Source organism: Lycorma delicatula, chromosome 2 (genome assembly GCF_047948215.1).
Source record: "Lycorma delicatula isolate Av1 chromosome 2, ASM4794821v1, whole genome shotgun sequence".
In the NCBI taxonomy this organism is placed as follows: Eukaryota; Metazoa; Arthropoda; class Insecta; order Hemiptera; family Fulgoridae; genus Lycorma; species Lycorma delicatula.
In genome coordinates this window covers 27,971,704-27,985,664 of record NC_134456.1, presented here as the reverse complement: position 1 = coordinate 27,985,664, position 13,961 = coordinate 27,971,704, and the positions used below count along the sequence as shown (strand labels likewise).

The following is a 13,961-nucleotide window of genomic DNA, read 5'->3' as shown; positions in this document are numbered from 1 at the left end:
CTAATATCGCTACCCCGTATTTCCACCCCCTAAGACTTTAATAATATACTTGCCACGTGGTTCTTGAAAGAGATTGCTCTTTAAACTCCTGCAATCAAACCCCTTATCCTCTGTATGTTAACAGCGGTATTCCACTTATAAAGCTACTCATTTGTGCCTTAAAGTAACTTGTGGTTTCACTATAGCTATTATTATTATTATTTTTTTTTTAATCATACACTATTTCTATTTTCTATCTCTATCTTTTTCTACATTTTTATTTAATATATCTGATATACTTGTGTGCGTGTGTGTATATATGCATATAAATATGAATATTCTATAAAAAAATGTGTTTTTTTTTTCATTCTTACTGCCAAATGAAGCTTAAATAATAATTATATAATGAAATGAATACAAGATAAAAAAAAATAAAAATAAATCACATCATTTTATAAATTTATTTTAAAATTGTTACACCTAAAAACAGATAATATCTGTTCAAAAAAACCAAACAGAAAATACAATTCTTAATCTTTTATAGAAATCTATTTGAAAAAAAACTTAAATTAAAACAATAAACAGTTATCAAGGTGAATTCTCAATATAATTAAGTTTTTACATATTGCACAGAATTTTTCTACGTTTGCAGAGATCTTTACTTCATCTGAACTTTTTATTGTGGAAATAAATTTTTAAAAAATAGTTAAAATATTAGTGTTACAAAAAAATTATTCCGTTTATGTCACTGATATAAAAACATCATTAACGTAAGTATTTAATTCATTTATAAATATTTGATAATAGTATATTCGAATTTTGCACCATTAACTGAGTCGGTAAACATATTTCTCTATAATTTTATTTTCTTAAATAATATATTTTTTAATTTCACTAAAATACGTTCAGATGTAGAAAAAAATCCCTATAAAAATACTAAATATGAAAGAAAAAACTAAGCAATAAATGGAAAAATTAATTTTGTAAGTAAAAAAATTGTATACATTACTATTGTTCATTATATATTTTCTTTCAAAAAGAAAAATATTCTGTTAGAGAAAAAAATAAATTGCATGTTTACAAAACGATTAGCAATTTTTGTTTTTCTCAATAACAATTATAATCACAATCGGCTCTCCTGCGGAGCCATAAGTAAGTTTCCTGACAAAAGCACGTGATAAGAAGGTCCTTAAGGAAACCCCAAAATAAATAATACACAATAAATAGTTGCAAACAAACTTAAAGTAAAAAATATGAAATTTCAAGCTGTCATAAATCAAAAACCATTAATTTCAGCACCATATAGTCCAAAAAACAAACATTAATAACAAATAAAAACGAAAAAGAAAGAGAAGTAACAAGAAATTAAATACTACACCACTAAACTTGACGGTGTAAGATTCCAAACTGTTACAGAATCTAAGTCGAGTACATGGGCTCGTTTCAACCGTCGGACGTTTCTGCTGTTATCGAGTAGATTAATTGCAAAGTGGTTTACATGATTCTCAAGCCTCTGCAGGTATTTGACATTAACCCATCGGGTTGGTCTAGTGGTTAACGTGTCTTCCCAAATCAGCTGATTTGGAAAGTCGAGAGTTACAGCGTTCAAGTCCTAGTAAAGCCAGTTATTTTTACACGGATTTGAATACTAGATCTAGATTAAAATACTAGATTGAATACCGGTGTTCTTTGGTGGTTGGGTTTCAATTAACCACACATCTCAGGAACGGTCGAACTGAGAATGTACAAGACTACACTTCATTTACACTCATACATATATATCATCCTCATTCGTCCTCTGAAGAATTATCTAAACGGTAGTTATCGGAGGCTAAATAGGAAAAAGAGAGAGTTATTTGACATTGCGCTTTGTGCAATCTCACGAACGATTAGCATTTTAAAAAGTTAAAATAAATATTGTTTAATAAAACAGAGATAAAATTAAGGAGTTAAAAATCGATGTGCTAGGATAAAATGATAAAGAACAAACGTATAACCGACAACCCTTATGTAATAGCTTAAACTTACTGTTGTTCAATACACGTGGTCTTGTGCAACATTATAATCCTTTTAAAAGCCAGACAAGTAAGGTGAAGTAAATTTACTGAAAAATCCTACATTTTTTAAAAGGTTATTGTATTACTAAATTATATGTCAACATAAAACAAAACATAGTATAAATAAAATCGTTGTATTTCACTTGAACTGTCATAACAATAAATTAAAAACATATCGTCTCACCATTATATCTGTACTACTACTTCCATCAGTGTTAAATTATAGTGGGTAGAATAAAAAGATTATTATTATAAACGTAGCAGTAAAATGTGGATTGTGTGAGTGTGCGTTTGTTTTCATCTTAAATATCCTTATTTATATGTTTAACTACAATGTATTATATTTGATTTTTACACCATAATAATGTAAGTATTCATTTATATATATATATATATATATATATATATATATATATATATGAGACAGGATAACAATCTATTTACTAAGCACATACAGACTACATTAGGACATACAGACTACATTATACACTTACGCGAAAATTTAGAAGAAAATAAAATTATTTTTTTACTCTTATCCAGAAAAAATTCCATTCTTTTCTGTTTTAGAAAATACGACATGTTCGTATTACTTCCTTGTACGCAGTAAATGAAGTATTGTGATCGCGAAAAATTTCCGTTTTCAGATTTCAACGGAAATATACATTTTGACCATCCCTGAATCCATTTTGACTAGTTTCGGCATGACATCTGTACGTATTTATCTCACATAACTCAAAAACGATTAGCCGTACGATGTTGAAGTTTTGAATTTAGTACTGTTGTAATATCTAGTTGTGCACCTTACCTTTTTGATTGCAATCGACTAGACCAAAAGTATCCAAAAAAGCCCAAAATCCAAAAATTTTAGATTTTGGATGTTTACAAAACTGCAGTAATAAGCTCGCATTGTGAGCTTTTCAACGATATATCATAAGTAGTACTTATTTTCATTGGTTCCGGAGTTATAGTCAAATAAAAGTTTGATCAATGAAATATTTGATCTTACGAGGGGAAGGCACATCGGTTCAAATCCGACTTCATCTTCTTTTTTTAAGTTTTTTTTTTAAATTAAATATATTGATTTATTAATATATTAACCTCAGATATTAAAAATAAATTTAAGATAAATAATAATTCAATAATAACATAAATTATATATATATATATATAAATATCAGAAGTTATTAATGAAATCAAATCTTATGTACCTTTCATTTTAAAAAATGTGTATATGCAATTTAAAAGACGTGCAAGGAAGTCATATGGTGTCCATATTAAATTTTTTATTTTTATGATACATTATCTTCCTGAAAAAAAATAAAGCAAAACGTTTTTCAGAGGTTTCTTTAATAAAAGATTTTATATTAATAAATGGCGTAAGGTGGAATTTTTTTTTTAAATTAAATATCTTGTTGATGGTGACTCCAACGAATTCCAGATTGTAACTGAAAAGAAGTTTTATGAAGGTGCTGTACAGTCTGAAAAACTGAAATGTATTGACCATGTTAAAAAGTAATTAGGAACAAACTATGGCATTTGAATAATATGAATGAAAGGGTTCATTTTTTCAATCATTAAAGGTCTCTAAGGAAAGAGCTTACTAAACTGAGTCTCTTGTAAAATTACTAGAGACTTACTACAGGTTAGTTATTAAACGAAATGTTGAAATGAAACAGGTTCTTTATTGTCATTAGTTTTTCATTGAAAAACATCTTTACACCATATTTTTTCTTCTTTTTTTGTTTAGCCTTCGGAACGAACGTAAGGTATTACTTCAAAGGATGAACAAAGATGATATGTATGAAAATGTAAATGAAGTGTAGTCTTCTATAGTCTCAGGTCGACCGTTCCTGGGATGTGTGATTATTGAAACCCAACCACCAAAGAACATCGGTATCCACAATCTAGTATTCAAATCCGTATAAAAGCAACTGCCTTTACTAAGATTTGAACCTTAGAACTTTCAACTTCAAAATCAGCTGATTTGTGATGAGGAGTTTTAACCACTAGACCAGCCCGGTAGGCTTACAGTGTCAAACACCTGCAGAGACTTGAGAATAATGTGTTTCGTGCCGAAAGGGAATTTTTTACATTGTTATTGACTAAAAAGAAGTTATATCTAACTCCTAATTGAAACCAAATCGGAAAACCGTTTTTTTTTTTTTTTACTCTGCGGTTTAAAATTTTCTATACTTGGAATGATATGTTACGTTAAATAAAAATCTTTTGAAAAAGAGATACTATTTAAAAAACCGGTGTAACATTTACAAAATTAGTTCAATATTAACAATATAAATGTATTTGTATTTAACTTCATTATAATAGAGCATAATTGCAGAAATTATGGCTGCCGTATTTTTTATTATTTTTTTTATATTATGATTAAAGGGGAATCAACAGCTTTATCCATTGGTAGCGTATGAAAGATGCCATGCCTGACCGGGATTCGAACTCAGTCCTGGAATTTTGTATCTAAGACTTATTTCTTTTTAGTATAATTATCTGATTTGGTTTTAGTATTTTTAACTTTTAATTAAAAAAAAAAAATATTATCTACAAAAATCTTTAATTTCTTTTATTTTCAGTTGTTTTCTATTTTTAAATATAAAATTGTTGTATTTGGAATTGTATACTCAAATCAGATTATAGGTCTCATATAATTCAGCGCGACATTTCTTGTTTACTCGAGTTAACCATTTTTAAGATAATCTCATTAATTTTTTCAGCAATAAAATAGCTGAGATGTACAAATTAAAATTTAACTGAATTTGAACCTATAATATTGCATAACAGTTGCTTTTGTGATAGTAGTTAATGTTATTCCAAGCAAAGAATCGATCAGCTTCGAATATCATTAATTCTTATCACTTTATTTCTACTATTTCTCGTAGGCCTAGTGTCTTATGTTAAAAAATAACACTTCGCCTAATTGAAATATCAGAATAGAAGTAATAAGGAATAATTATACTCTAATTTATTCTTTGGCTGGAATAATAATTTTACTCAAAACTGAAGTTATAATCCTGTAAACGTATCTTAGTTTTTACACTAATAATTCTGAAAAATAACAATAAACTTGCCATTTCATTTAATACGAAATTTATATATTTCAGAAATTGTTAAGTACACATCGTAACAAAACAGATATAATTTCTCATTTTTTTATTACTACAAAATTTTTAAATTATACTTAAATTAATTATATAAGTAATATATATTTCATAATATCACTTACCCTCCAGACAGGCTGTTTGGCCACATCCGGCACCTATGAACAGAATATAGTTATTGTGTTAAACATCTCATTATGTTTAAATTTAAATTATATTTCAACAATTTGTTGGTTATAAAAATGCATTTAACATACATGTATGATTATTATTAATAATAATAATAATAATAATAATAATAATAATAATAATAATAATAATAATAATAATAATAATAATAATAATAATAATAATAATAATAATAATAAGCGAATATAAATTTAGTTTTTATTTCTAAATAGACTTTGTATATTTAAAACAAGAACATGTGTAAGAAATTTCATTCATTATAAAGTTTCTTATTGTTATAAGATTACTACAATTTTTATTTATAATTTAACATTAGACTGTATTTCTACTAACAAACTGCAAGATTAATTATAGTTTTGACAGTTGGTCTCAAGTAGCAACAGACCGAGCAGTACTGATACGGTATCGTAAATTGAAATCTAATCTTCACAGCAAACTGGTAAATTGGTTATTAAAATATAACTCAAGATACATACAACTTTACTGGAATTTGTTTCATTTAGTTAATAAAATATATATAAAATTATTTATTTGAAAATATACATTATAATTTTAACTCTAATTTTGATTTTCTATGATATTATTTGATTACTTTCAAAATCTTTGAATGAAGTTTTATTTTTTTAAAGATTTATGTATTTTACTAATAAATAATACAAGTATACGGGTATAATACGAGTATAACTAGTTGATATTTTAATCGTAGTGGTAAATAATTAGTTCTAAATAGTTTAAACTCAAATACAGTAATTTTAATTTTTGTGATGTAGAAAATATTTCAATAATATAAAACTTTACAAAAATAAATGATCTTTCAGACATAATTTATAGAATTTTTTCATAAATTCATTAATAAAATTTCGTGATTTTATATATATATATAAAACATAAAGCCGGTTAAATTAGTTAAAAAAAAAAAAAAAAAGAAAAAAGTCAGTATATTTTATTTTCTTCCGAGTAACAGTTTGGTCAGTACAGGACCCGAAACTTTGAGTGATATAAAGTATGCGGAATAATCGGCCTGCATCTTAAAAATTGTAGTACGCGTATGAAGAACGGGTAAAATTTTATTTTGTCTCGTTCTTAGCGTTACCCGACGAACACCGTTAGGAGACGATCATACTTCGTTTCTCTCCTTTTTAATCTTTTTATTTTTTTAATATGTTTTTTCATCAAATAACCGTAGGTGTAAGCAGTTGCGCCACGCATATAGTAGCAGTGGCAGTAGTTGTATTGCTTGAGCCGCCACTTATACGAATGCACATCCGACAAACCCCTTAAAAAATTGAAATTAAACCGAAAATGGTTTTTGGATATTCTTTTGCGCCGGCTTCCGTGGCGCGAGTGGTAGCATCTTGGCTTTTTATCCAGAGGCCTCGGGTTCGAATTCCGCTCAGGCATGGCATTTTCACACACGCTACAAATCATTTATCTCATCTTCTGAAGCAATACCTAACGGTGGTCCCGGAGGTTAAACAAAATATATATATTCATTTGCAATCTCAAATCTAGTGAATATCTGTTTTGTATTGTTGGAAATGGAAAAATTTGTAATGAATGTTCAAAAACCGTTTTACCTTTATTCACCCCTTACAAGGTCGAATTTTTCAAAAATCTATGAATCGGCTTTTAGATAATAATACGAAGATTAGGCACAACAAAAACCAAGCTGATCTTGCTTTCTAGCAAGAAATTAAAAAAAAATATTCAGGTTTAAAAAATTTCAAAAATCCATCTTAACCCTTTAAACTCAGAATTTCAAAAAATCAAGAGATTGGCTTTTTACAGAAACTGCAAAACCCGAATTATATTGTAATGTAATGTAGGTCTACAAAGTAATATACGTCTAGTAAAAAGTCCTGTAAAAACCATATTTTATTAGTTTTTTGTTTTTATGTTAACAACTGAAAAAAATTTGAAAAAGAAAATTTGTTTGATATTTTATGTCAGTTATTAAATAATAGAACCTGAATATTTTTGAAAGAACATATATTACACATTATTTCTGAATTTGAGATTATTTATACGGTATAATCAATTTTTTGAATAAATACTAAAACATAGAACATCTATAAATATAAAAACTTATTATAATAAATTGCATTTTAACATACGAATAATTAACTGGAATTTGAATGTAATAGTTGAAGTATAGAAATTGAACTAAATCTACATTATATTCTTGTTTTGGACGACCGGCCGTCATTCAAGAGTGGGTGTACCGAATAAGGGGGAGTAGATTTGTATAGGGAGGAGAATATGTATTCATGTGTTCCGTGCGCTCTTATGCAGGAGTACTCTCGCCTTTCGCTTCACTGCTTCTTTTCATCGGTCGGTAATCCCTCAGGATTTGCTTCCGAGACCAAATGTTAGCCTGTTGCAAGGTTTCCTTCGGGACTTTAGCATGAAATTAAAAACAAGTATCTTCTCTTTTCTCCCTATACCACAACGTATTAGTCTGTCACGTCCATCTCTCGACAAAATTCAAATTTTAGTTTGATGAATAGGCAAAGCAACCGTAATTATTTACTCCCCTTTAAAAAACTTAAAAAAACTTAAAAATTTATTAAGTTATTACAATTTTTTATACGTCTACTTGCACGTAGTCTAAATATTAATTTAATTATTACCATTACATAAAACAAGAAGAAATTTTAATGAATTTAAATGAGAAAAAATGATAGTTTGTAATTTAAATTAATAGATTTCGTTCATGTTTATTAAATTATTCCAGTTAAATATTTAATACAACTGTTAAAGGTTTTAATCCGAGTTAAATTAAAATGTTTAATTTAAGGTATGATCCAGTAAAACCTTTATCCTTAGCGATCGCTGCAACCCTCTAAATGCGTGAAATAATCTTCAGCCGTTGATCTAGATTTATCACCTCGTTACTCTATGCTGACTGTAAATAGGATTCGATTTAACTGTCTTTATCCTGAATACTTCATGATTTTCAGCCTTACTTTCGTGTAACATATGTCCTTAACATATTCTTAAAATTAAAGGAAAAATAAAGGATATATAAAAATTATATTTAATAGTAATATATTTCAAAAGTTTCCATTATAATTTGTTTAGTAACGGTGAATTCCTTAGCTTGGTTATTTGTATAGTAAGAAACTCATCTTCTTCAATGAAATTTGATGAAAAAATTGTAACTCCATCTTAAACAGTCGGATGCATAACGAGATATCTATTCTTCTTTCTTATATTGAAACTATTGAAGTTCAGTTTGGTTCTGGTGTAAGTTAAATTTAAAATATTTTTATATATGAAAGAAAAAGCAGGTAAAATACACGTGTTATTATTTTAATATGTAAGCTGTACTCATTCCGGAAATACATACTGCCTTGTTAAACACTATTATTTCTCTTTAATATTTTAGCTCTCTCTTTATCCCACACTCATATAAACACACATATTACACACACGCACCTACAAGCTACATACGTAAATGAGTAAATAAAATGCAAAACTTTGTTTATTTATGTACTATGTTTTATAAATTTTAAGTTTAATGTTTAAAGGATTAACTAACCCTACCTATCGCATTAGGTTGATTAAAAATTGAATAAGATTTTTAGGTACATATAAAAATTTATCCACTAATATTTTTATTTATTAGTTCATTATCCAAAACTACCCTAATTTAATTCCATTAAAACGTTATCTGATTTTTGGCAACTAGGTTTCAAATAAACTTAATATCTGATTTCATGTTCATAAACAGGACAACCTATCCCATCAATATATTTTTTCACGAGATTTTATAACAAAAATTAATGTATATCGTGAACATAAATAATTTATATTTACTCATTAATTAGATTTCTTCTTTAATTATTAGATTTCTTTTTTCATTAATTTGATTTCTCTTTTTCAAATGCCCTTACCAATTAAACGCTTTACAATCCACGAGGTTTCTTCAGTGATTAAAAAAAGTACATTCTTAAAGGCGCCGGGATATGATTAATCACCGGTCAGGTTCTTCAGAAATTACCTCGATAAGCGATACGTTTAGTCACTCTAATTTTTTTAATGCTGTTATTCAAATTGGTAATTTTCCTGGTACGTGGAAAATTTCACAAATAATTGTTAAATAAAATCAGGTAAAGACCAAAAGATGTTAAATATTATAGGACTATCAACCTGCTTCCAGTACTCTCTGAAGTGTTTGAAAAACTCTTTTTTAATAGAATGAAGCAATTCGTAAATTATCAAATTCCAAATCACCATCTGGATTTAGGGACAAACCTGCTATTGTGGAGTAAGCAAACAGAATTTTTAACGTTATAAATCATGCTCTAGACAACAAAAAGTACTGTTCAGCGGTTTTTCTCAATGACAGTCTAGCTTTTGACAAAGTTTGGCACGTGGGGTTGCTTTATAAATTATAAAATGTATTACCGAATGTTTTCTATGTAGTGCTAAATTCTTACCTAGAATATGGATATTTTCAAGTTAAACATAAAGAAGTTTTAACCGATTTGTTCCTAATAAAATCAGGGGTACCTCAAGGAAGCGTTCTCGGACCCATCTTATATGTTCTGTTTACTGCCGACTTGCGAATTACGGTAGATATAACCGTTGCAACGTTTGGTGACGATACTGCAATTCTTGCTGTCCATGAAAATCCAATTACTGAATCTCATTATATTCAATATTATCTCACTCTTCTCGAATAATGGCTTACAAGTTGGAAAATAAAGAAAAAAGAATCAAAGTTGAAGTACGTCAGATTCATCCTTCGAAAGGAAAACTACCCAACTGTTTCTATCTTTAATATTCCAAGTTGTCAAGAAATTAAATATTTAGGTTTTCATCGTGACTGACGCCTTACTTCTGTAAAACATATAAAATCTATGCAAATGCAGTTAAATCTAAAGTTTAAAAACATGTACTGGGTAATGGGACACAGATGTCGGCTCTCAGTAGAAAATAAATTATTGATTTATAAATTCATCTTGAAATGAATTTGGACTTACGGGCTTGGGTTGTGGGGTACACCAAGCGATCCCAATATTGATATACTTGAACGTTATCAGACAAAAACACTGCGAAAAATGTTAAACATACCTTGGTTTATAAGCAATAACCTCACATATAATGAGTTTAAATTACGAACCGTTAGGGAAGAAATCGTTTGGATCAGCATGCAAATTATATGAGTCAATCTATTGGATTACATGTTGGAAAAAATAATAAACGAAACAAAATCAAAGCACGTCACGTTTACCCTTCGTAAGGAATACTGTTGTCCTGTCTCTATTTTCAATGTTCCGATTTCGAGATCTCAAGACTATAAATATTTGGGTTTTCATCTTGGTCGATGACTTACTTGGGCGAAACATATCACTTCTAAGCGGAAACAGTTGGATCTCAAGTTACATCACATGTAATGGCTGATAGGACATTGATCTCGGCTTTCAACAGAAAGTAAATTATTGATTTATAAATCCGTTTTGAAGCCTGTGTGGACTTACGGGCTTGAATTGTGGGTTACAGCGTGCATCTCCAGTACTGACAAAGTTGAACGCTTCCAAACAAAAACACTGCATAAAATACAATGACCTAAGTTGTGAACCGTTCGGCAAGAAATCTCTCTCTGGTCAGTCTACGATATCAAAATCGTTTTGATCGTTACCCGAATTATTTGGCGGTCAATTTATTAGTTAACATTTTTTTTTCATGATTGCTGAGGAACAATATTCTTGGTTTGCCTTATCGCTTCAGTTAGGCAACTTTATGGTCTGGCCGTACGGAGCGCTCTTCTATTCCATCACAAGCCCCTGGGTCTGCGGCAACTTAATGTTAATTCAAATATATCTTATTTACTTGTGGTTCAATGAACAGATTGTAAAGTTACTGTGTAGTTATAATAAAGAAAAAAAAAATTATTGGATAACGCTATCAGCGATTTTTCAAGATTAATGAGAAACAATATCTTTGATTTGATATATTGATTCAATTAACTGGTTTTATAAACCAGCTTTTTCCAAGTCCTCCTCAATTTCATTTCTTTGTTAACATTTAAGTTACAAACCACTGGGTTTGTAGCCTTTTATTCAATCCAGATTTTGCTTCTTCACTTATTGTTCAGTTTTAACTGAAAGGATTGTAAAGTTACTGTACGTTATAAAAGAAAATTAATTAGATATCAGCATGTGAGGTTGTGATACTGGGGAAAAAATAAAAACAAAACTAAAAAAAAAAATAAAGAAAGAAAATGTTCTTATAATAAAAATTAATCACTAAAATAATTATACTTTTAAATTCTTCGCTATTAAAAAATATATTCAACTATGTATCCATACCTTACAAGGACGAAAATAAAAATTAAATTTCAGATTTAATTTCTTTGATCAATTTTCTTTACTGGTATTCGTACAATCATTAAAATTAATCGTTTTGTATTCTATCTTTGAATCAATCAAAGCTGTAATAAATAATATTATAATTGTCCCTCAGCCTTTTTCAAAATCAGATCCAAGTTAAATTACCTCCAACTGTAACCAATAATATGGAATTACAACACCTTTGACAGAAGTAATAATTTTAATTTCTAATATTGTATGCTGTCTTCATAATTTCGTTACTAATTTTTGTAAATTATTTATTTCATTTTCAATTACAGTATTTATGAATTTATCTTTTGATTTATTATATTTTTTATTTAATATTATGCAATATGGAAAATAATAATTTCGATGCATCTTTACGGTCACGAGTAAATTCTTAAACTTAATTTTTAACATTTTTAAAATGAATCAGTGTTTAATTAGATTTTAATATAAAAATATAATTTAAAAAAAGCATATTCGAAAACTTTTGTTTAAAGCTAAAAAAAACTGTCGTTTGATAAAATTCCATTATCTATAATGTAATTATAGATAGATTATAATTATAGATTAATTAACTAAAAATAAAAAAAATGAATAAGAATCATGTAAAATCATATATTTTAGAGCACTGAACTTATAATTTATAAAACATAATAAATCATATGAACATTATTCCTGGAAAGTAACAAATATTTATTAAACACATGTCGACCTTCGTGTCAGAGTCTCTGCCTTCAATTCGAAAAGTTCTGGGTTCGAATACCGGTCATGGTAGGAATTTTTCTTACGCTAAAAAATTCCCTTCCTTTGTCCTTGTTCATTGAAAGTCAAATAGAGGGATACTACAGAGTTCAATATTTTTTTGTGTTTCTTAAAAACTAACATTAAAAAAATAATTATAAATAAGATAGTATAAAATCAATTATATAAACACTATTTTTATCTATTATTAAATAAACTTTGAAGTTAAAATGTTTTATGATTAATTCACTAAATAAGCTGGAAAAGTGCGAATAAAAATGTAAATTCTGTAGCTGTAGGATGAAAGGATTGGCAGGTTTCGCACTGCCAAGGTGAGATATGTTTTTAATAAAAATCTATTAATATATTTCCAAGGGAAATACTTATATGACTTAGTATGTTTTTCATAAATTTTAGGTTTACTGCTCGGAGCCGGCTTCCGTAGCGCAAGTGGTAGCGTCTCAGCATTTCATCCGAAGGTCCCGTGTTCGAATCCCGGTCAGGCGCAGTATTTTCACACGCTACAAAATTGCCATTTCATTTCATCATCTGAAGCAATACATAATGGTGGTCCCGGAAACTAAAGAAAGGTTTAATGGTCTAAAATATATGTTTGTCGTAGTTAACCCATTTGTTTATTTTTCGGTTAGCTTTACAGATAATCTAATGATTTTCGTGGATATTTTTGTATAGATATATACAAACGTTAACCAGTGTGTCTAACGTTTCCTTCAAATAAATGGTTACATATTGAAGTTTAATTAAATCTTGATTTATTAATTTATTCTTCTAGTTTGGTAATAAGAAACAGCGGCAATTTCTTTTTATTACTTCCTTGTACCTACAAGGAAGTAATATAATCGCGAAAAATTTCGGTTTTCATATTTCAACGAAAATATCCATTTTGACCATCCCTGATTCCATTTTGACAAGTTTCGGCGTAAAGTTTGTACGTACGTATCTTGCATAACTCAAAAACGATTAGCCGTAGAATGTTGAAATTTCGGATTTAGGACTATTATAACATCTAGTTGTGCACTTCACGTTTTGATTGCAATTACGGGATCAAAAAGTCTCCAAAAAGCCCAAAATTCAAAAATTTGTATTTTGGTTTTTTTTCATAAATGCAATAATAAGCCCTCATTGAGAGCTTTTCAACGATATGTCATAAGTGGTACTTATTTTCATTGGTTTCAGAGTTATAGCCCAATAAAATTTTAATTAATGAAATACTTGGATCTTTTAAGGGGAAGGCACATCAGCGAGAATTCGACTTCATTTCCTTTTTGTTATAATAAGTGTTATTATAATAAAAAAAATTCTATTTTCATTTTTTTTTTTAATCTAAATTTATTGATTTATTAATAATTATTAACCTGTTATTGTAAAAAACGTTTATAATAAATAATAATTAAATAACAAATAAAGTTATGAAAAAAAAATGTAATAAAGAATATAAATATTTAAAAAAATATATGTAGTTTAATAGGCGTACAAAGAAGTTTTTTTAATGTAAAAAGTGTATACCGAGACAATTTTTT

At 28.1% G+C, this 13,961-nt stretch overlaps 1 protein-coding gene across 1 annotated transcript in view; it reads right to left on the bottom strand.

Moving 5' to 3' along the window:
• The window catches only part of LOC142320145 (uncharacterized), a 68,749-nt gene extending 63,452 nt beyond the window's left edge, over positions 1 to 5,297 (bottom strand). Inside the window, exon 1 of the mRNA XM_075357826.1 lies at positions 5,272 to 5,297. Within this exon, the coding sequence (XP_075213941.1) occupies positions 5,272 to 5,297 (26 nt within the window). The remainder of the gene's footprint in view (positions 1 to 5,271) is intronic.
• Between the last annotated feature and the right edge of the window lie 8,664 nt (positions 5,298 to 13,961).